General features: G+C 34.0%; 1 protein-coding gene and 1 long non-coding RNA gene across 2 annotated transcripts in view; both read right to left on the bottom strand.

The window, feature by feature from the left end:
• The window catches only part of LOC127870101 (mitofusin-2-like), a 32306-nt gene extending 19455 nt beyond the window's left edge, over positions 1-12851 (bottom strand). Inside the window, exons 1-3 of the mRNA XM_052412760.1 lie at positions 12708-12851; positions 6383-6495; positions 3753-3861 (exon numbers count right to left, since the gene is read on the bottom strand). Coding sequence (XP_052268720.1) covers positions 3753-3861; positions 6383-6495; positions 12708-12851 — 366 coding nt within the window. The remainder of the gene's footprint in view (positions 1-3752; positions 3862-6382; positions 6496-12707) is intronic.
• Positions 12852-16994: 4143 nt separating this feature from the next.
• On the bottom strand, positions 16995-25213 carry LOC127869121 (uncharacterized). The gene is made up of 3 exons (XR_008044414.1): positions 25108-25213; positions 21041-21114; positions 16995-17230 (listed from the first exon to the last, which is right to left on the bottom strand). It is a non-coding gene; the product is annotated as an uncharacterized LOC127869121 (long non-coding RNA).
• Positions 25214-26313: the final 1100 nt, after the last annotated feature.

The raw sequence follows: 26313 nt of genomic DNA, 5'->3' as shown, positions 1-26313 counted from the left end.
ACCCATTGTACGGAATATGCCACTTGTTTATTACTTTAATATTAAAATTTTGTAAAGTACCTTATCCATCACAACGAAATTTTTATTAAGACTCTCATTCTTGTTCAAGTCAGAAAATAACAATTATCATGCCCTGTTAATTAAATTAAGATGTTCTATTACTTCAAATATGAACATTTCCTTCTGTAAATATATATTGCATGCAGCAGGTTTAATCGAATATAATTTTTTCTTATAAATACCAATATGCTTTGGTCGCGTTCTGTAGTCTGTGTTTAAACAAATCCGTCCAGTTTTAATGTGATTTTTAATTCTAACACGGCACGTGCCAAATCTAATATCAACTTAGAAGAAAATCGTCTATGAGTGATTCTGCAATAATTATGGGCGGAGCTTATTCACTGAAAGTACGCGCTGTAACAAAACAAATTATGCCGATACATTTTTCACCAGCGTAATAATCCGATATTTTATGAATGGAAGTCACTGAGGGCGGAGATTTGATCGATTGAACAGCCGAAAGTTATTTTTAATGGCGGAACTTCACATAAAATAGTACACACGAAAAATAAGATACATTGTATAAATCTTTAGTAAAAACCGTGTTAGAATCGAAATAATTCGTGTACGTTATTGTTTGTTGTCAAATAATCCACGGCCGGAAGTTTAGATGCGTAGTTTTAAATTACTCGTGCTTCGCATGATCGATGATTTAATCCATACGCATCTAAACTTCCGGCCGTGCGTTATTCGACAACAATCTATACGGTACACGAATTATTTCTTAAATATTATGCTTGGTTCGGTAATAATTTTGTTATACTTTGTTTTTGTAGAACAAATAGTTCCCTGGGTGGTTGATTGCGCGTTCCAAAAGATGTTTAAACTTCAGTTGGTAAACCATCAAATGCAGGTGATTTGTTGTAATTAATTAATTTAAGCTAAATGTTGTTAACGTTTCTGACACGAATCTCTTATATTAAGAATGCGCATAGTAGTTGTCACATGGGTTTCAATAGTTTGTTTAGGAATGGTATTGGTTCCACCTCAAATTGTTTATGATTTATCATCATTCCACGGTGGATAGTTGTGTAATCAATCGAATATTTATGTCCTTTCAATATTTAGTAAATAAATATTGATAAGTAATAAACTTATATTTAAGATTTCCAATAATAAACATTCGGCCTTCTATTATTTCATATTATTTCTATTATTTCGGGTATTTTATTATTGTTAAATTGCTATTAGGATGTATAAAGATGCCAATCCCTTTACTGTTTGTTTCATTTTTATTGTAAATACATTTTCCAGGCCATTCCATAACATGCGTTTTGGTTAAGATTATTTTCTTTTAACATTATATGGCATAGTTTAATTTTTTGATCGACTTGAATATTTGCAATGTGTTTATTTAATTGTTTAAAAGGCAAACATTGGAAATGGTTATAATGTAGCGTTTTTCCCAGGAGGGCAAATGGACATGGCGCAGTACATTCAAAACGGGCTTTTTAAACGCGCAGTTTAAGCAAAAAAAAGCAAAATGTTTTTCGAAAACATAATTTTTTGAGGAACATTCAATCACATAAGATGCAGTTGTGGAAAAAACATGATAATACAAACAATCACACTTAATAGTAATTGAGGTACTTAACTTACTTGTATTAATATTTATATATATTATATATATAAAGATATTTACCTTTCATTTAAGTTCAATGCTGTTTCAGTAAACTGTATAGCTTGACAAACATTGTAAAGTAAAATATACATATGAATCTGATTATACACATATCAACTAACATATACACGAAAATATGTGTGTCTTATCCAATTTTCTAACGATAAACAACTAAACTGAACGCTAATAGGCAAAAACTCGTTTCCGTGACATACATCCACTGAGTTGATCACTAATGAATATATTGTTTGTATCGAAAACATTTAATGCATCGTTAATTATAACAGGCATTTCATTAATCCCTCCTAACTGTATGATGACTATCATTAATTCGATTATTTTTCATTTTTGCAAAGAGGAACGATTTATTTTCCATATTGTCCGCCATATTGTAAAAATAATGTAAGCGTCATAGCAACATTAAAATTTATATGCCCACGTAACTCGCAATTAATACTTTGGTTAATTAGTAGAGGGTAAAATAATTGTTTAAATATTTACTGAACTAAAAGACCATAACGATAACGATTCAACTTTTTAAAAATTAAACAACGTGCAAAAATACATGTTTTGATATTACTGTATTATGCATGAAATGTACGATTTCCACTCGATTTTCAACACAAATACCGTTAGTAACTGTTGAAGGTTTAATTGTGGAGGAGAACATATCACGGACCGATTATTGTGCTTGGTACTTATCGACTGATATTTACATGGGGTCATTCACGCATGGCTAATTCACAACCGCGTGCATCTTCGCCGCCATGGGGCAATACTCGGATACTATTCGGCTAAGACGTTGTTCAAGGGGCAGTTAAGATGTTTTCAATAAGGGTGCGTGGCGGGATTTTCCTTTGAAAAGTGCAACGTGGCGCTTCAGAGCGGCGGCGTGGCGCACAACGCAAAAAGGTTGTGATTAGAATTCCAGATTTGGGAATACATGTAGATAGTCCAACTTTTAAGACCCAAACAAAAGGGTATAATAAATGCTTTTAAAATATGTCTGTTAAATTATTATAAGTACAGTTAAGTTGTACCATTGATACGATAACATCTTTGCGAACTTCCTGTAACAATAAAAGTTATCTTGTAGCATGTTATGCTTTAACGTACGTGCTAAAATATCTTAACATTATTTTGTATTGTGATATTTGCTTATTTAAAAGAGCACGTTTCCGAAAAGGCATGTCCTTTCTCCGTATACGTTAAAAACAGAATGCATACGGTCGACATAGGTACTGACAGAAACTAAATATAATCCAACAGAAATTAACATTTTAATCTAAAGGGGAAATTAATAATGTAACATGTAACAAATAATATATGTTGTTCCTCAATTTGTTGTAGTGTACTTTATTCAGAACATTGTAGTTGTATTTATTATATATATCTATATGTGAGTTTAAACAATAATACATGTAGCTTTACACTGTAATATTGCTTTAACAACTTTTTGTAATATATTTTATGCTCTTTAAGAGTGCACAAATATATATATATATATATATATATATATATATATATATATATATATATATATATATATTTTAACTTTTGATTTCATTATATGGAAAACAGCTAAACAGCAAGTCAAACGACCGACGTACATGGTACAAATTTTCCCATTTGCATTGATCAAAATAAATGTTTAGTAAGTATGTTCGAAAAGGTCGTTAGTGAACATAATGAAAAAAACACATACATGTGCCATATGTTTACAGATACACAATATATATTAAAGAAAAAAATCATCCTATATAAATAGTTTTAAGTTTGGATATAGAAGCTGCAAAAAATAAGATTTTTACATCCATTATACTACTACACTTTTCACTTAGTTGCAGGCAGGAATCATTTAAATTTGTTGCATTGACAATCTGCTTACACTTTATTAATCGCAAAATTTTGCATGACCGACCGAAGGACTTCCGAAAATAAAACAATTTAAATCAGTATACACCTTTATCCATGAATGAGACATCATGACAACGATTGATTTAAGTTTGAAATAACGAGTTTTTGATTGCGCAGTGTTAAGCGTTTAAAAATGACATAATCAACGAATTACCGTCTGTGTAAGAGTAGCCACTGCGTCGGACACGAGAACAAACACATCGGCATCCAGGCAGAACTTGTCCAACCATAGATTAAGTTCAGTAGTCACGCCTATCCCAGGACTGGAGAGCACATGTAACATAATTAAATACAAATTGTAAAACATTAATTCTTTGGAACAGTAATAATAATGTCATATACAGGTGTGCTAGCTTTAGCATTTAAAACACATACAGCCAACAGACGGGAGAGAAAACGCAAATGTTATGGTGAAGGTTACTCTTTTTAGCGTCATTTACTTAAAAACCGAAACACATGATAGTGGCAACACTTGTTGGCCGCAAGATCCCCTATTGGCGCCCGTCAAACGACGAAAGCTAACTTGGTTTGGACACGTGACCGAGCACGACTCTCTATGCAAGACTGTTTTCCAGGACACGCTAGAGGCAAGTCGAGGTCAGAGGAAAAGCTGGATGGACAATGTAAAAGAGTGGACATACCTTCCCTTGGATGATTTACTTTCGGCAGCACACAACATACCTGACTGCAGGAGGATTTCTGTATTTTCGTTCTTCATTTTCAACGGCCAAACCGGTCAACGAATTATTGATGATGATAAGGGGCATGTGGTTTAATATTTGTTGTTTTATATCAAATATTGGTATTTTTCTTTGTTGGTTAAACCGTGCCCATTTAGTCGAATTGCCCAAGACCCAGGGGTCACGTGATTTATAAATACCTGCTAAGAAAACTTTTAAAAAGTGTTTTCCTCTGTAATGACAAGTACTAGCTTTAATATCTGGTTTGTAAGCTCAGATATTGATACTGTAGAAAATTCGTTAAAAACAAACACTTAAAATAGACTTATAACAAATAACTGTTTGTTATCGCATTGTCTACAGCTGGCGTCCTAGAGCTTGGATATGTGTTATGTTTCATCACGCTATGGTCCTGTACAAAAAATGTTTAAATGATATCAATGGGGTCGAATTGGATAACTTCCGAAGAGTCACATGATAAATTGTGTCGCACGATGATTTAACAAATCTTCTTATTTGAATCCACACGGTCCATAGTTTTGATCTTTGGTAAGTGATATCACATATCTGATCAAGGAATGTTCTAATTGTCCGCTAGCTTCTTAACCATTACCACCAAATTATCCAGGTGAGAGTTATATGGCAATCTTGCATACTGTCTACTTTTTTAACATAAAGGTATTCTTACTCTTAGCGCATCGTTTCGTGATTATGCGTTTTTTTCCCGACAAATAAAACGTTGAGTGTTGTGATCATCGGTTTAATCATAAAGAAATGTACATCTTCACTTCTTAAATTCCAATCTAGCTATATGATTTTCTTCATTACACTAATCTCTTCAAAAATCAAGTTAATTTGTAACTGTTATGTTGTATGCTGTATACATGAACATTATATTTTCTAGATTTTACGTTCAACTTTATATATATTACTTTCTTCCTATTCCGTGTAAAGGGCACTTCTTTCGTATGCAGGATTCGGAGCCTGTCTTGTCTATTTGTGTCACTGTGGTCATTTGAGGCATAGGCTTATTTCGCAACTAGATAGTTCAGTTGTAATGACGATATTAAAATATGTTTTCGCGTATACGATCACGGTCGTGATTATAGGCGAATACCGGTCGTGTTGTGTAGTCTGAATAATTGTATTACATCATTCACTTTATCAAGCTTTATGGCTTTTGTCTCAATTTTGCCCGTTTGTTTCGCTATGTTCATTAAATATAAAATGGTGTGAAAGTATTTACCATTTGCTTTTATCCACACTTTTTATGCATATGTATGTTTTTCTAAAGTATTATATTTGGTTTCCACTTGTTGTTATTAAATTAGACTGCCCTTAATAGATTGAACGCAAATTACCTCAGAAATGAGAAAACTCGTATGTGTATATTTACCAGGTTTGGTTCCAAATCTGTAAGCTTGAAGCTGGTTGCGTTTAATGTTAAATCTATGTTCTGTAAAATATCATAATAATTCGTCTATATTCGCAATTACCTAATTTCCATGTCGGTGAAAGTGTTCTATGTCAATAATGCTGTGACCGGTGTTATGTATGTGGAATTTGTTTTCAAGCAGGTGAGAGAAAATTTGTTATATACTGTTTGCGACTACCTCATACCAAATTGGTTTGGACGTAAGATACGGATGTTGAATTAGTTTGAATAAGTCTACAGAGCAGTGCAAGATATTGTATGGTAATATATCACCCACCCGTTATTTAAAGAAGTGCACCCATTCACTGTTATGTGTTAACCATCTAGAATGTCATTGAATTCACAAGTACTATAATCTCTCTTCGACCTAAGAACTTTTACTTGCATACAAGCCTGATGAGATTAAACACTGATTCAGTGTCTAACGGACTCGACTTTCTCAATGACATTTAAACAATAAAATAGGAAGCCTGATGATATTAAACACTGATTAAGTGTCTAACGGACTCGACTTTCTCAATGAGATTTAAACAATAAAATAGGAATCCCAGTTCGCTTATCTCTTCAAAACGACAACGCGGACTATTATTTTCGCCGCTGAAATTCGACAAATAGCTTTTAAGACTAATATTTTCCCTATAAGATATTAAACTACCTCGAATCTCTTACCCTTCCACGAGAACTACCCCCTCTCTGAGAAGTCGACACTTGGTTTTTGGAAAGAGAATCCGTACAAAATTGCTCTCATTATTTTTCAGGGCATCAGCCAGCTTCTTGATGGACTGAAATTATATCAGACGATTGATGAACACGTTGCTGGTGGAAAATGATCTGATGCCTGAGGGGCTGAAAGCTTTAAAGAAAGGATTTCAGATTGCTAGTTGTCAGCTGCTTGATGGGATGAACAAACACGAGTATATTTTTTTAATTGTTTGAAAATATTTATTTACAATGTAAAATGTTTACACAGAATTTAAAACAAACGCCATTTATTTGTCATGATGGCTTTCTTTGTTGCTAAATGTATGGAACACGACTAAGCATATACGATAGCACGTTCATTATTTCAAAATGCTCTTACCTAGAACAACGCAATTGAGAGAAAACTTGCAAAAGGAAAAAAATAAATAAAAGTTGATTTTAACCATTGATATCAATAATGACACCATAGTTCAAATGTTTGAAACAATTATTTAAAGACAAGTGAAAGATTTGCCTATAATATTTTTATGTGACAGATACTCATTTATACAAAAAGCACATTGTGTGTCCATGCGTCGTATGAATACATAATCAAACACCACAGAAGACTTGGAGACACCGTATAATGATTTTACTCTTGATTTAATATTTTAAATTGATATTTAAGTCGAAAAACAAGTTGTAAACATCAAAAACTTACAATTCTTATCGACCACATCAATTAGTCGATGGTCTTATGATAACTGAGGAGAACATTCATTACCAATTGAAGGTTGTTCATGATTCAAAAGGGACAAAAAAATTTTAGAGTGCTTGCTGGTGATCAGGATAAATAAGTGAACTTTTCTGCTTGATAACTGACAAGAACTAGTACCATGTTGATAAATGTTTTTTGTTTCTGAAATAAAAATAAGTACAGTGTAAAACAACTTATATTGCGTAAGATTATATGAATATTGCAGATTGAAGAAACGATCAAATTTCTTTGTTAGACCGAAATACAAGGAATACAATATTAATCAGTGAGCTGCGTATTTAACTGAAATAACTATGAACGTACAACTTATAAAGTATTTTAGATGTTTGACGTTCTATAAAAAGGGACACATTATGTTAAATAATTATATTTGCTGATTGTCGGACGGAACCGCGGTGAAATCAAGACTCTACTAGCTGCTTGATAATCGAAATAAATACGCGCACTATGCTTATACAGGATTTACAGGATTATTCCGAAAGATTACGTTAAGTTAATCAATAACTATTATTCAGTAATCGGAAGCCAGACGGTCTGCCTATAGATTGCGGTCTGACACTTGTGTCATCGATTGTTGAAGGAAACATACATGGTAGACTAACAAGAGCTGTCAGAGGACATCGCGCTCGACTATTCGAGTGCTTGACAGTATAACGTAAGCCATCATGGGGAAATTTTTCATATTCAATAATTTATTAGACGATATTTCAAAAATAAAAAAAAGGAAAAAAAAAATTTTTTGGGGGGGGGGGTAGGGGGTTGAGAGGGGGGTATAATGTGGGGTGTGGTAACTTATTAGTTGATGTTTAAAAAAATGAGGGAGAAAGGGGGTAGGGGGATGAGAGGGGGGTATAATGTGGGGTGTGGTAATTTATTAGATGATGTTTAAAAAAAATGCGGGGGGGGGGAGAGGTTGGGGGGAGGGATTCTTGGTAGGGGCGCGGGGTATTGTTTGGGTGGAATCCATTGTTGTATTCAGGTAAATGTTGTTTTGTCAAAGTAATAATAAAATGTGATCATAAATAAAGAAGTCATGGCAATTTAAGCACAATGTTCAATTATCTAAGTGTAAAAGGGGCCATAATTATGTCAAAATACTTGATACAGTGGTCTCCTCTTGTTTATAGGTTGGGGTCATGTTGGTAAACATATCAAAGCAATATGTCAATGGATATAGGAAATATTTGGGTAGTACGCAAACTTTAACATAGATTTATCAATAATATGCATATTCTAAGTATAAACGGGCCATAATTATGACACAATGCTTGATAGAGTTGTCTACTCTTGTTTATAGGTTGGGGTCATGTTGGTTAACAAGTATATGCAAAATATGAAAGCAATATGTCAAGGTACAAAGAAAATATTTGGGGTAGTACGAAAACTTTAACATTTGCACGCAGACGCTAACGCGAACGCTAACGCCGACGCCGGGGTGAGAAGGATAGCTCCACTATATATATTTCATATATAATAGTCAAGCTAAAAACTGTATATTGTTCATGCACAGTGGCCTATTACAATCTTAATATACGGTGGACTATTGTATTGTTTTCTGAATTACCGTTTATACATTGTGTACTGAACTTAACACAATTATAGCATGTTTTCTTTAATCAATATAAAATGTTCGAAACAGGAACATTTGAATAAAAAATCTCGCACGTTACCACTTGCCATTCAGACCATAAAGTGAATAGCATTATTAAAACGCTCTGTTAGTAATACACATATTTTCCACATGTATAAGCATTTTGATTTTGATTGACAAATACATGTTTGAAACCATTAATAAAATGATAATATTCATTTTGTTTTATTAGTAATGTTATTTCACCGTATATACGTTTCGCTTTTTCCAAACATGAAAGCAAATATTGGATAGTTTTGCAATGGGTTTACTAAGTAAAATATTCATTTGAAAATAAAAGTGGGATACTAAAACGAAAAAAAAACATGTCTAAAATACCATGGATGTAAATTTTATGATCATTGCTTAAGGTTTTTCTTGTCAACTTATGGGTTTTGAAAAAATAACCAAAACGCAGAAAGCTTTAACGAATATGCCCTACATGAAATTCTATCAAGATTTATCAATCTAGCTAATTTTTTTAATAAATAGTATAAGGGCATTTATACGACATGTAAGGCACACCTATCAAACAGTGTTGTTCGCCATTAAAAGAATTTCAAAATGAAGGAGAAAGTTCTCAAAAGTTTTTCTCAATAAGAGGCATTTATATAGCAGCAAACAGACAGATAATGTGACTTCATTTTGACTTAAGCAATGAACATCGTCAAGTTCACAATTGCTACACAACTTTAACAGTTATTCATACGGAGGAGTAGCGTTTGTTTCTTCAATAAATTGTAAACAACATTTAAAAAGATTATTTATTCCGATAATTAATACAACGAGTTCATTGCGAATTGAATTAAACATCTATTTTATTTTGTTTCTTAAATATGCTTTGGCATAAACTGTGTGAGTAATGTTAGGATGAATTTTATCTGGTAAAATCTCTGATGCCATGAACACAACTTAAACGTGTGTAATACCCTCATCTATGTTATTGATGGTAATAAAAACTCAAGATCGTTTCATAGTTATTTCTACGTCTGTTTAAAAACAAGGTAAACAAGGTAGGCAATGATGTCGTCTCGCTGTGATACTTATGTTAGATTCACGCATGTAAACTACGTCATTATCACGAGATCGTCCTACCCAAATGAGGATATATAGCGCACCTTACCTGTACTTACAAGACCGAATTTGTTTACAGAATTTACGGAGCGTGCTTGAAAAAATTGAAGCGGTGACATGATTATTCGCAATTATACTGTTCACATAATCTAATTAATTTCAAGATATTCTAGTTAACAATTGTGTGTTTGAGAAGTATTTATAACATCAATCATTTCATGAAATATACAACTGACAGTATTTGATACCCTCATAAGGGTTTCATATAAGCGTTCGATCTTCATCGTCTGACCAATGAAGCGATGCGATAATTGAATGTTTGACATATCCCCCAGATATATGCTAAGTTTTTGCGTCAAATGTCCTCCGGAAAATTTATAACCCCGGACACTGACCCTTCTGAATTGCCAGCAAAATCGGTCCCTTGCATTTAGGTGAATATAATAAACAATCATTGTAAAATGTCCTTCATAAAACAATATCGGTTAGCATGTGTGTCAGTCGTAAAAATACGTGACACGTCCGGAAAAAAAGAATTATACGCAACGCAAAATGCAAACATAGAGAATACTAGGTTAGCGTTGAATACAGAGAAGTTTATGTTGCGAGGCTTAGAACGCCGGAAGCGCGAGCCTTGGCGAGCGCTTTCGGTGTTCGAGCCGAGCAACATAAACTTCTCTGTATTCAACGCTAATCCTAGTATTCTATTTATCCCATTTGATTTTTTCAACGTGACATTTAACATAAATAGATCTAATAACCTTAACAATAATTTTAATTCAGTCATAAAAGCGCTTAAAATCTAACAAATGTAACCATGCGTAGTGATATACATGTATTTGTTCTGGTACGCAAAATAGTCTTTAAAAAAAATCACACACAAACTGTAAAACAAGTTAAAATATCACCCTATGCCTACATTCAATTTTACGCAGTTTGCGAATTTTAACACATTACGACCGCGAAAAGAAGATTTTACTTTACTATAATTCATTTTATTTTCGAAAGAAAATAATCAAAATCCAATATGGCGGCGATTGCTCCTGACAAAATGCTGTCGATGTCAACATACATGTACACCATCGACGACCTAGTTCTGGCTACCATAATAACTTTAAATGTCGCTTTTTGATTTTTGACTGGCGCGACTTTGTACGGGTCTGTCAATACTAAATAAACTGTACGCTGAAGTTTCTTTAGCTATCGAAGACCTTGACAATTTTGACGAGTAAACAGACAATTGGCGAATTGCAGCGACTGACACTTTATTTTACAAAATATACAGGGCAATACGTTTTCCGACTTCGGACGACGAATTTAAGGACGCGCAGAACATGTTTTTTATATAATGTTATGGGTATGCCGTGTGTGATCCGATGCATCAATGGCGCCCATGTTAAAATCATTACCCCGAGAACAGGGAACGACAAAAGTACAAACAAAAATCAAAACACGTAAGAACTAGTATCTTACCTTTAATTATCCTTTAAAATCCTTTAATAATCCATTTAACTCAATAATTGACGATTTTGCATCTAGGGTCTTTAATAATTATTTTAGCATAGTTAAATAAAGACCCTTATGCCATTCTATCACTTTATTCAAATGAGTTTATGAACGCGATAAACTTTCTTCTTCGTCACACGCTACGTCATGTACTCTACATTACTGCTGTTCAAATGAACCGGAGCAGTTTATCTAATAATAGCCGTTGGTAAACTCGGTTGCATTTGCAGATTTCTGCATACAAACATAATTATGTTTAAACTTGCACAATGTTTTATTTATCTATGGTAAATGCCCTTATTGTACGACAAAATACTTTAATATATAAATACACAAAGAATGGAAAACATTCCAGTACACAACAGATAAATGAGTAAAAAATACCCGTGTACAAAATTGGACGTTCCCAATTCCAGTGTGGTGCTATTTTTACCATCTTATACTTTACACAGCTTTTTGCCTAACGTGAATTAAATAGGAAAGCAAACATAGCAGATTATTCATGAACTGTGCGATATGTGTATGGCTTGTTGTACATTCTTAATATTTAAGTTAAATGTCAAAAGTATATGCTTTGGTTATAAACAATGCACATTACACGAAATAAGGAAAATGTGATCAATTGACAATTCAGATATGTCGACATAAATGTAGAAAACATGTGAAATAAGTCGCGTTTATAATAAATCGTCAAAAAATGGGGAAAATGACGCAATAAGTATGTCATTTTATGACGCCATCAATCAGCTGATTCATTATACGGATGGCGAAAAATTATGGCATATGACTAGATTTAAAGGTTGAAGGTCGTATAATTTTGAAGCTTAAGTTTTGTCGACTTTGTTATAAATAAAAAAATAACAAAACAAAAATCGTGTAATTTGATATTTTATTTCAACATTTCTTTTGGTGAATGTGTCATATATATGTTTTCCTGCAAAATATGCACATTTCCTTCTAATGGGTGACCTTAAAATTCGATCAATGAACCAAACAATATCGACCTAATTTTAGCGCATATCGCATGACGTCATTTAAAAAGTAGTCCGTGCACGCGACAGGTATATTCCACAGTGTTGAATACACGCAAGTATATTCCACAACGTGTTATACCGTCAATGTCGCGGTGAAAATGGGATAAAAGAGCTGTTTCCATCGGAAGACACGTGCCCCCGAACAATGCTTTTTTTTGAAACCTAAACACGGACCATCAGGTCAACGTTAAAGGGGTCAAGATTTGTGTGCGTATGGAAAGGCCTTGATCTTATACACATTCATACCAAATATGAAGGTTACATCTGAAGATGCTTTGTAAAAAAAATCACAATTTCCAGTTGCTCTATACTCTTAGGCGTGTCTGGTTCCCTTTCTGTCAGGACATAGCCGTTTTCGGAGTCGGAGCCCTCGATTTGCAGGATGCAGTTTGTCCTGTGTCCCATTCCAAACGGCAGGACCTTCTCGCTCAACATGGCGTTGATCGCAGTACTCTTCCCGCTTAACGTCCTATGGTAGAGGCGGTACTTTATTAATGTAACTATAGATGCTTCTGATCTGTCGTTTTTTCATCTTTGGAGTTCTAATCCAAGAAACGGCTATATAAAATGTGCGAAGATTTCTCATAACATTATTTCCACGGTTATTTAAAGCCAGTATCTATGATTTAAGCAGCGATTTATTTCTATTGATTTAATTCTAACACAACGTTCCAATGTTCGTAAAATTGTATGACCGCAATATCCGACCGTGTTCGCGGTACTGCCCAGTAAACAAAAATAAACAAGCAAATTCGTTGAATTGATATCCCCCGCCAATATGCTTCTGGACACAAAAGTGTTATATTTGACACTAAAAAAGCATTTTTTTAAATACAAAGAGTCATAACTCTGTAATTAACAGATGGTGTACAATGTCATTCGGCGTGCATCATCCTCTTATCCATATAAATACTCATACCAAGTTTCAATGAAATCCGCCAAAGCACTTCCAAGATATAGCTCCGGACACAAAAGTGCTGGCCGGTCGAACGGAAAGACAGAAGGACGGACGGAAGGACGGACGACGCCAAAACAATATCCCTCCGCCTATGGCGGGGGATTATAATTTGCATCATGAACATGTTGCTGTCAGAATATTTTTAGCAGTTTGAGCATCAATGAAGCACAATTTGTGAAACCATATCCTTCCGCCTCTGGTCTCTGGCGGGGGATATATACTCATACCAAGTTTCAATGAAATCCGCCAAAGCACTGCCAACATATAGCTACGGACACAAAAGTGCCTATAGTAAAAAGCATTTTTTCAAGATACAAGGGCCATAACTCTGGTTTTAACAGATGGTGTACAATGCCATTTGGCGTGAATCATCCTCTTATGCATATAAATACTCATACGAAGTTTCAATGAAATACGCCAAAGCATTTCCAAGATATGGCTACGGACACAAAAGTGACGGACGGACGGACAACCGGACAACGCCAAAACAATATCCCTCCGCCTCTGGCGGGGGGTGTATATACTCATACCAAGTTTCAATGAAATCCGCCAAAGCACTTCCAATATGTGGCTCCGGACACCAAAATGCCTATAGTAAAAAGCATTTTTTCAAAATACAAAGGACCATAACTCTGTTTTTAACAGATGGTATACAATGCCATTTGGCGTGCATCATCCTCTTATGCATATATATACTCATACCAAGTTTCAATATAATCCGCCAAAGCACTTCCAAGATATGGATCCAGACACAAAAATGCCTATAGTAAAAAGCATTTTTTCAAGATAAAAAGGGCCATAACTCTGTTTTTAACAGATGGTGTACAATGCCATTTGGCGTGCATCATCATCTTATGAATATATATACTCATACCAAGTTTCAATGAAATCCGCCAAAGCACTTTCAAGATATGGCTCCAGACACAAACGTGCCTATAGTGAAAAGCATTTTTTCAAGATACAAAGGGCCATATCTCTGTTTTTGAAAGATGGTGTACAATGCAATTTGGCGTGCAACATCCTCTTATGAATACAAATGTATATATTCTCAAACGAAGTTTCAATGAAATCCGCCAAAGCACTTCCAAGATATGGCTCTGGACACAAAAGTGCCGGACGGACGGATGGACGGACGGACAGCTGGACGGACAATGCCAAAAGAATATCCCTCCGCCTCTGGCGGGGGAAAATAGAATGAACCAGTCGACTGTAACATGTGCAAATTCTGACGGGAATGTGTGCAAAATCACGAGTTTAAAGGTAGCGACATAATATGATGTATGCAATGGACGTATATGGATACTAACCCGCCATTTACGTGAAATTACACAACAATCAATGGGCGTCATGCATACACTGTGTCACATAGTCTTCGTAACTCAATACATGTACACAACTCCAATTCAGTTTTCTTTGCGTTTTATGTTTGTTTATAAAACTAAACACAACGTTTTCCAACTTTTGTGAAATATTCTTAACTACAAGCTATATGCGGCGTAACGGCTGGGGCCGCCCCGCGACACAAGTAGTTGTGCGACCGTTATGCCCAGTTGTCTATGCCTAGTAACCTTATGCCTCGGTCACACTGTCACGAATCAGAGCTACGAACGAGCTACGAATATTTTCGGTACAGTTCGTAGTTATCCTTACTGGACCGTGGCTCTCCGTACTTGATCCGTGATTAGTCGTAATAGTTTTTGGATGTCCGTAGCGACTCTTGACAAATTTTAAACTTGTTCAAACAATTGCTACGAATGTATCGACCGTAGCGTATCCGGAGCAGTCCGTCCTAAACCGTACTGATCCGTACTAGTTCCGAACGACACCGTAGTCGTGCGTACCTTTTCGTAGGCCCAAAGATTTTCAATGACTTCTGCGCATTGATACGAAGAACTACGGAGCGGTACGGTTACGTTTCGTATTAGCTACGATTATTCCACGGATATACTACGGAAAGACACGGTTCTAGTACGTTGTACCACGGACAGGCAGGAATTTGGACGATCTTGTATGATGTACTACATTTCAGCAAGAAACAGTACGGACATGTACGGTCCACTACAATAAATTGCTACTGAAATACATCATTGAAATTATAAAGCAATCGTACTTGCATTTGTTTAGTTCACAATCATGAACCGCCAGCAAATTGCGTTTGCGATAAACATGTTACACTTGGATATTATATGGCACAAAATGCAGAGGCCGTAGTTCAGCTTCTTGACGATATGCACAGAGGTTGTAATACTGATTCAATATCGTATAACTAGTATAGCTGTGTGATAAAGGTAACGAATTTTGAAGATATTAGCATTTGAACTTACTAGTAATACATTTGTTTTATTATTATTTTTATTTGCAGGTAAGTGTCTGCCTCATATGCCTTTTAAATCTTGCTCTTATTTCTTGCGTGATTTAATAGTTGTTAAATTAATAGCTGACATAATAAAATACAAAATAAATAATACTTTCCTAAGCATAATCTATAGTTTTGTATGGAGGAGGTAAACTCTTCCCCATAGCGGCTGATTCCATTATTTATCTTACGCGCTGCTGCTGCCGCTTGCATGTTCTCCTTTTGGGAGGCATTCTGTGTATGACAATACAAGAGGCTGTGGGTGCAATATTCAAGCGTAGTTCGTTCCTACCTGTCCGTCGCAATTTCCACTGCTTCGTAGCGGACCGTCCTAGCTCGTACTTACCCGTACTAGACCGTAGCGGATCCGTAGTCAGATCGTACTGATTACTACATCGCGTCGATTAGTAGCAGTCCGTACATTTCCTTGTTCGTTTTCCAACATTTTGATGGTAATTTCTTTGTTCTCCGTACTGAAATCGTAACGTCCTACGAATTTTAGCAATTTCGTAGTCATTCGTAGCCCATTGAATCGTAGCTCATTCTTAGCTCTGATTCGTGATAGTGTGACCGAGGCATTAGTTAAAATACAGATATAAACAATGAAACAGTTGATTGTAACGTGTGCAAATTCTGACTGGCCGTGTGCAAGGTGACGTGCCCAACAACTGCAATGTAAACATGACTTATGCAACGGACGCATAACGAATACAAACGGAATTTACCGATAAATGTCCGGACACATAGCGAATGTGTACGGCATGTACCGATGAGTGTCCGACACTTATTGACGTATTATGCTCGAGGCAATGCAATGATGGTCTGGGTGTGACAGCCTTATGAAGATTGTATGTTGATAAGAATTTCGAGCATTATATTTGTTAAATTATACCCCGCATACACGTTACGTTACACCAAATTTTGACTTATCAGCGAAACGAGCAATGGGCAATTAACTAGGTGCATTCTCCTCTTCTAGTTTAGTGTTAATTAGAAGATACTATATGCACTTGCCATCTGGCATCGGAAGTCATGTATCCGTTCGTTCATTACGTAGCTGAGTTGTGTCTATTATTAGAATTTACAATAATTTATGGCGATCTGACCTTTTGGTGTCTGTTTGCATATCTATTTAAGCAGAAACAATATTGAACTTGATGCAAAACAAATTAAGATTAATATTATTCTTAGTAATATATCTTAGGCACTATTTGACAAGCACAATTACGCGACATTAAGACATACAAAGATGAGTTTCAACAGGTCTGTCGTCTTTCACGTTTCAGTTCAACCAAGGTTATTAAAGACAGATATATTGTACTCCATATTAAGAAAACAAGTACACGTATAAAGCTTAAAGGAGAAAAAGAAACACGTACACGCCAAAAAAGGCGACCTTCATGTGATCTCTGGCCAGCACCTCCATGACTCTGCACACTTTCTGCCGGTGTTCCGTCACTTTCTGTTGACATTCACTCATAGCAATGAGTTCCCCGCTACCTATTGTTGATATTTTCAAAGTTTGATTACAAAAAATAAAAATTCAATGGAATGAAAAAAGTCAGTTACAATATCCGACTTATTAAGAAAAGCAAACTATCCAGAAACTATATCGGTAAATAACGTTTTGTTCTTATTCACTCATTTTGAAAAAGGACACCAACTTTCAACATACAATAGTTCCAACTTGGACCACCGGCCACCCGGGCCTCATACATCCCCCATAATTTATTAGAAACCAAACGATCGCCTGAAACGATTTTAATAAATAAACTTATCGGAAGAAAATGAAAACAGAAAGGCCCTAAACGTGACGCCCAAATAAAATATTACAAACATAATTTAGTGAGTCGCAAATCTAATAAGACACTCAGGGGATCAAGTCCCATATGTACATTATTTCAAAACAAATTATTCGAGAATAATATATGCAAAGAAAGCGGTGCAAAGCAAATACACAAATGCTACATGGTTTTTGTGACTCCTACCACCATATTTGAATTTGCATAACGATCACCTACACCTTGACTTCCAAGATGACTGTTTATGGGACAGTGTATACTTATGAGCGCAAGTGCTCATTTTTTATCTCGATAATTTGAACAAAACCCGTATTTTTATTTTTGGTTACGCTGACCATAACACAACCACCTCCATTAACAATTACCCGTCTGATATATATATATATAAGTTATTTTTGATAAACGAGATAAAGCAAACTTAATAACAAAAAAATATATTTCAAAATTAATATATATTTACAATTAAATGCATGAAGTATAATTATAATGATAAGGTTTAAGCTGCAATTATTTTATTAATAAGATAATTTATAACACTCATATTAAATCACAAACTAATAAAACAACCTTACACCAGAGATGTCTACCTTTAATTAATGTGTCGGAATAATCGATGATTTCCAGCAGCTCTTTGAAATTCACCGTGATTGATTGCTGCGCTTGTGCAAACCACTGAAGAGGGTCGCTTGATCCAGCATCCGTAAGTACTGTTAACCATACTGTGTTTAGTAATTCAGTATCTAACTGTATTTACGCATTTATTTAAGCTTTCTCCGAAAATTAAACCCCAACATTGGCGAAAAAGCTTCGTTTGGCGCATGCCAACTTCTGAACTCACGATGTTAAAAAAATTTGGTTTTTAAAGTACTGGATTGCAAGAACTATTTCTAACGTGAGCCGGTCCATTAAACCCGCCTTGAATAACAACGAATTAATTCATTTTATGTTCAAATGTTATACTTAAAGTTCTTCCCCAAATGTTATCGTGGTTCCTTCACTCAGGTTAAAACCTTTTATAGCAAGCATTATTTTTTAACACAAGCTGTTATGTTACTAACATTCTGACATATGCAAATTGACTAAACCTTTTGAGTTCGTAGCTACTTACGTAAAAGGCTGTCCATTATGTTTCACACTACAATTTTGGCTCGACATATAAAACCAGTGGTATAGTAACAGAAAGGCCGTTTACCAAAAAGGCCTTTCCAAAAATGCCTTCCCAAAAAGGCCGCGTAAGTGAACCAAAAAGGCCACATGGTATACCAGCAAGGCCATAAAAGATTTTGTATTATCATTGAATAGTTATGTTGAATACAATTCTCATATCTATTAAATAGTCATAACTTGTTTATTAGTCTACTTAAAAACCTACTTAAAAACCGTTAATTTTAAATAATCAAAGTCGGCAATTATATCGCGAATTATCGCATACAGTATGAAGTGTTCGTTAGTCACAATAATTTTCGTTGAGCAATACTAATACATGTTTCAGTTTTTTTTTAAAGCCGTTAATTTTGTAATCAAAGTCGGCATACTTATCGCCAATAAGCACGTAGGAATAATCCGTTTAAGAAAATTTTATTTTTTTCTGAACTCTCTGTTTGCGTCTAAAAGTGTAACCAATGAGTAATGAAGGTGTTTTAAACTTACGTGGCGGCCAAATATATATAAGATCCAGAATTATTGAGAAATATATTACCCATATAATTCATTATATTAGAAAGTGTACCGGACTTTGTTTGGCGTTTGAAATATAGTGTTTTTAAATCGTGTAAATTATACGAATATCTTCACGAGTGTTAATTTGTTGTGTGTTGATATTGTGTGAGTGTTGTGGTATGAGCATTGTTATAATCGTATAACATAGTCAATGTCGTCAAAAAGTAGCATACACAATATATAGTGTACAACGTTATTCTTGATTACTATGTTTAACAATGAAATAAATTAATTAAATATACGTATATGGATTAGTGACTGCAAAAAGACAAATATTTAAATATTTAACATACATAATTAAGTACATAATAAATCATTATATATTATTAATTTCATCTGAAAATATTTTTTGCAATTTTTAAAATATAAGAAGTTGTAAGAATTTGCATGAACAAAGAAAACACGCTAATCAGACCGGATATATACCCAGATATACAAGACGTGTCAAGGGTCATTCACAGTTTGCGGCATCTGTTTTGATAACGGATTAGTAGAACGCCCACATATGTTGTAAAATGACACTTATTGGCACCTATGATAATTACTTGCGCATTTTAAAATAGTTTCTTAACTTTTAACGATATAAAACTAGCTACATTAATTTCGGAAGACTTAAACCGAAAGAAATAAAAATGCTTTTTCTTTGTGGTATTATTTAAAATTATAACAGATTTTCTATATTATTACGCAATTCATTAGCATAACAAACATATTGATCAAAGTTTATAATTTCTTTTTTATTAGCCGACTTCATTAGAATGTCAAATTTATTTAACGTTGGGCACCTGTAAAAATATAGTTTTAAATATTCCTTTCTAATTTCTCTATATAGAGGACAAACAAGTACAAAGTGAAACTCGTTTTCTATAGCGTGTCCGTTGCAAAACTTACATTTTCTATTTTCGCGTTGTATCTTATTATAACGACCGCGTTCGATCTCTAATTTATGTGACAAGTATGAGGCGAAACAATGCACTACCTCCGAATTCCCGGCCATGGTCGGTCAAGTGTAAGTACGGTGTTGTGCTGGAGAAATGCACGTGTATATTGTAAAAATTCTGTTGTATTTTGTCAAGTTCACTGTATATTCGATGTATTTTTTGTAAATGTATTTTTTGTAATAAAGAAAATAAAAAAGTTCATACATGTTTTATGTCGTAATCCATTTTGATTTAATGGAAAATATAATTCACATGTTAGACAATATTATTATGTAATTGAAATTATATATATTTTGTAATAAAGAAAATAAAAAATTCAAACATGTTTTATGTCGTACTCCATTTTGAATTAATTGAAATAATGTATATTTTGTAATAAGAAAAAAAAACAAAAAAACTTTATACATGTTTTATGTCGTACGCCATTTGATTTAATAAAAAATAGAATTCATATGTTTAGCAATAGTGTTATGTAATTATGTTGTATTTTGTCAGTGTGACTGTATAACGTATATAAATGTTTGCTTTCAACTGTATATTTTGTTATATGATTTGTGTGATTGTGCTTGTACATTGACTGTATATATCGTAAATGCATATTTAAACATACACAACAGATAAAGAAAATAATTAACTTCATACCTGTTTTATGACTTCCATTTTTATTTATGTGTATTTGTTTGTAAACAAAATTTGAAACCTATAATAACAATACTTGCTTTAAGGCCTATTGGTTCATTTTTTGGCCTTTTTGGTACGCTTTTGGGGCCTTTTTGCTCTCCCTAGCAATAGGCGTAACAGAAAGAAATGATAACTTTAGTCTTACAATGCTTTCATTTAATGTTTACCTCTACGATTACTTTCCATGTTCAGTGATTGATAGAAGCTGCACGATAGTCCTTTCTTCAAGCAGCTGAGTAATCTGAATAATATAATGAGACTAAATTTAAATTAAAATGTTCTTTTTCCATCACGAATAATAACATCCGTATTTGACTTATATTTTTTTGATAATAAGATACTTTCAGGAAATGTTAAATATTGATTCGTTCAATGAAATGTCTACTCATTTGTGTCTTGAAAAAAAAAGTTATTTGATGCATACATTACTTTTAACCAATTACTAATGAAGATATTGTTATGTTATTATTTAGATGTTTACCCATTTCAGTATATATTTGCATTTCTGTATTTATTTTAACGAATGACGGTTTAATCAGTAATTATAGGTTATTAGACGTTTCACTGTACAATACGGAGATATATTTGGACGAGCACACAGTTTGAAGTCATATTGGACGAGCCGTTAGGCGAGTCCAATATGACTTCAAACTGTGTGCGAGTCCAAATATATCACGTATTGTACAGTTTAAACGTCTAATAAACTTTTTATTCTATATCCTCATTACCAAACCAGCTTTCCGTATTTTTATTTTCATTCATTGATTACGCACTTTATGACGTATCTCGTGTGACGTCATTTCTCTGACGAAACATACTAGTATAAGCAAGACTCTGCATTTTAGGGACAACAATATGGAGGTGGTAGTGTTTAATAAATCTAGTAGCAAATTATACCATTTTGATAGCATTGAACGAATCCAAAAGGCAAAACGTATTTCGGATTGTGTGTTTGTCATGCATAATTGTTAACTTCGATAGGAATAAAACAACTCGCTCCGACAGGATTACGAATTCGTAAATTGTGTTTTGGCCTTTGGGTCAGAATGGTGAGCATGTGTACAAACGCTATCAACAAATACTGTGGTTTAAAATACATTTCGATAAATGGATGGAAGAACAGAAAATGGAAAATGGAAATGCATATCATTGTAACTTAGTTGTTATTAGGCTAGCATTGGATTAAAGTTGTCATTGAGGTTAATAAAATTGATTTTTTGTTTTGCTGTTGCATATTTGTTTTCAATTTCTAGCAATAACAATATCACTTGCTTTTGCATTTTTTTTTAAATTTCTAACAATAAAAATTAATTCAATATCACATTCTCGATTCGTTTTTTTAATTCCTCTCATATTTTCAATAGGAAAGTATTAAAAAGAGACATACAAGCAAAATATCGCCTGTGTGAATCGATTATAGTACATTCGGATACTTTTTCTCGGTAACGGCTTTTATCGTTATAAAACAATTGCTTAGTGCACTTGTACTCAACTGTCCAATATGGAAAAAATACAGACTTTTTGGATCCAATACCGGAATATATTGGACGGTCACGTGGTACATATGAAGAATGCCGATTGGATGAATTTATTGGATATAGAATAATTATATATATTATACAATTGATATTTTACTATCAATTATATTTAGACGGGATCATATTTCATTGAACATGTTTACTTAGCGATCGGCATACTATAAATATACACAGCCATTCTATCCTTTTAAGTTATTGAATTTACATTTAATAGTCACTGAAAGTACATATACATCCTAACTATTGTACACCGCTTTCATGTTATCAATAGATAATCAAGATGTTAACAATTTATAATAATGTTAGCTGTCAGTGTTCAGATACATGAGATAAATATTCTGTTCTATAGACGAGTTAATTGTTAGGAACTCCTGTTTGCAGGGTTACATGCAGTCAGTTTGATACTTAGCACACATTGTTCAGTGCATGCTGCATAGGATTTGTAAAATTCATTGCAAATGGAATGTTTTTGTATCAATTTGAAGGTATATGTGTAAGCAATAGGAAAAATAGCCATTGTTGTGTTCTACTTTTTCTGTTGATGGATCCCGGCTATGAAAGTAGGTCATGCTATTTGAGCCCAAAATTGTCGCCTGCGCAGCTGTCAAAATCGGTGTGCCTATTCTTATGTGAATATTTTGAGTTACAACGTATAGAATTTAATGACATCCATTTGTTGAAGAGATTATGCATTTATTTTTCCAATGGTGTATGATGATATAGTGGGTCATTGCTTGATCATGGTTAAAATTGATATCGAACTTGAACTATTTTATATGTAATATAGAAGGAAATTAATTTCGCATGCGTAACCTGTTATTGTTTACATTCGGGATTTTCCGCGCATGCGCACCGACTGGTGAGTGGCAGACGTTCCCCCCCCCCCAAGACGTTTCCTCCCCAGACGTTTCCTCCCTGGACATTTCACCCCCATTTTGGGGGTTAACGTCCACATAATATGAAAATGTATATTATAATTAGTTATTTGTAAAAATGCCGGGATATGTTAAACAATAACTTTATCGATTAGTATTAAAATTCAGTGCATTTTATGTGTCTTAATAATTAATTTAAAAAAATGTAAATCGAGTCCTGAGTGAATAACAGCAAAGACCTATATAATACATTTTATAGGTCTTTGGTAAAGGTGACTGGGTGATTTTTATGGTTGTTTTTAGGGAAAACTCGAACAAATTTTACCAATTAAATAGATCTAATTAGAATTGTTTTTATAAGTGCCTAATTTTTTACTTTCATTAATTGAGATCCTTAAAAAAATGAGTAAAAGCACAGCTTTGATGTTCTTTGATGGTCATTTTAAGTGAAATAGTTGTGATTTTTAATAAAGAATAATAACTATATCCAAATTTTAACTGAAACACAAATTATTTTGACTAAATACACATCATATTGGGATATTTATTTTGAGACAATTCAATAAAATTGTTATGTAACATTTAAATGATAATGTCCCAATACAGCTAGTATGAACATTTTACATTGATTTGTAGTACTCAGGTGTTACCTCTCAAAAATATTCTTTAAAAATTAAAGGAAACTCAAGGATGAAAATATTTTCAAAACCAGGTAAATAATAGGAAAGTTATGTTTTCGCTAATATTAAGTAACAACACACACCTACCATTGAACAATATATCAAGCACTTATGGTGCAATATACAAGCGTTAATTGGATGAGCAAGTGTATATAACACGATAACAGCTATTGTATAAAGGGGAAACTTATGGTGCAATATACAGGCCCATTAATAAGCATTGATGAGATTAGACGACATCTTTGAAGGGGGATAGTCATTCACGAGATGAGATAAGCACATTATCATACAAAAACATTTTTAAATAGTTTATCACTGTTTTAATTATTATTAATAAATTGCTTTGAATTTACTTTTGTTTTAATTCATAAAGTTATTAATTTTTCCTTAAATTCCGCAAATTCATTTAATAAAAAAGGGTAATTGTGTTTTGTGTTTCTTATATCAATAAGTTTTTATTAAATTTGCTTATTTTATTATTAATAATGAAATAATGTGCAAGTATATTCTTTATTACCTCCGATATCGAAGATTCGAACATTATAACTATACAATACTCCCAAAGCATGTCCAACATAGGAAGAGTGGCATAATTTACAAAATATATAATCATGAATAAATACAAACACAACACACACACGCACGCACGCGCACGCACGCACGCACGCACGCACGCACGCACGCACGCACGCACGCACGCACGCACGCACGCACGCACGCAAGCACGCACGCACGCACGCACGCACGCACGCACGCACGCACGCACGCACGCACGCACGCACGCACGCACGTACGCACGCACACACACACACACACACACACACACACACACACACACACACACACACACACACACACACACACACACACACACACACACACACACACACACACACACACACACACACACACACACCAACCTACCATAAACCATACAGCCGCTCATGCTTTATGCATTATTGCGTTAAACATGTAATCGATACTAAAATTACTGCATGTTCTCGTATGATTGTTCAATCGCTTATACCGAAGATAATATAATAGGCGCAGAACAAGGTACACAATAAGAACAGGTAAAGAGTTTAAAACACCGTATTGTTAAATACCGTAATGAAAAATGGTCAAAGAATAACGTACGTACTCGAAAGAAGTTCAATCCGTGAATAATAACCAAGTTTGAGTCCAATTGTAGAGTATTTCGTCTCCCTGAGGAGTAAAATCGAAGCGCGTAATAGTGTAGACTCGTGTGACACTCCTGAATAGAAGACGATTAAATGCAAAAATCAATCTTACGGATGATTCCGGATATTGTCGGTGTATTACGATTGTGCTCGGACAGTGTCTTCAGGTTACACTATGCTAACTCATTGAGATAAGCAATGGCTTAATTTAAATCACTGAAAGGTGTGTATTAAATTAAAGACACTCGTTATTCAATTTTTTGCAGGATCTCTGTGCAGGGATATTAAAGGGACTGTCCAATGGATTATGGTTTGAACAAAACATAAAATTATTGTTATAGATATTAAAAACGATTATCGCCATTGATTTAAGGATATAAAAGCTCAAAGCAGACAAAAGGAAGTATAACACAAACCAACACATAAGCCCAAGCGGCTGGGAATTCCATATTATATTTCACAAACGCCGTTCGACGTTTTTGACCTAAAAATAAATGTAGCTGAAAAATCAGCTGACAAGTCACGTGGTACATGGTACCGTCATTTATTTTTGGCATAGAAATTACATTATTTCTAAAGAAAGAGATTTAGCTTGTTGAGCAAATAATTAATTTTCATAGAATATTTTTGATCAACCAATAAAATATACTTCATATTTAAATCAATATTTTTATTGGGAAATCACTTTTCACAAATACGAATATGCGGTCGAAAACTGAAACTGAATTCAAGATGGTTCAGACATAAACAAGTGCTAGCGCTAAGAAAAGACTAAAAAAACAAGAGATGCAAGGTACAGGTATAATAAAATGGAAAGGATACTAGACATTGGTATTCAGTGTGATCGATGGAGAAGAGTTAAAGAAGCTACTGGGATTGAAAAGGACGAGAAAATGATGGAAATATTGATCGATGCGTAATTCTTCTTCATTTTCAGTTTGTGTGTCATAGCAACTTTTCTATAAATTCCCGTAATTATTTTGCTACATAATGAACACGATTTGACTTAAACACACACACAAACCCTTTAAGTATAAAAGATTTGTTTTAGAAATGTAATATGCTTTTAAATTTCAGAACTACTTCTGAACTAGAGAGCTTCAACATCATCAATGTATGCTCCAAAGCGAAATGCGTTCAGGTAAATAAAAAGTTCTATGTTTAAA

This window comes from Dreissena polymorpha, chromosome 2 (assembly GCF_020536995.1).
Source record: "Dreissena polymorpha isolate Duluth1 chromosome 2, UMN_Dpol_1.0, whole genome shotgun sequence".
Taxonomy (NCBI): domain Eukaryota; kingdom Metazoa; phylum Mollusca; class Bivalvia; order Myida; family Dreissenidae; genus Dreissena; species Dreissena polymorpha.
Note: the sequence above shows the minus strand (reverse complement) of the source record. Positions and strands in the feature narration are given on the sequence as shown.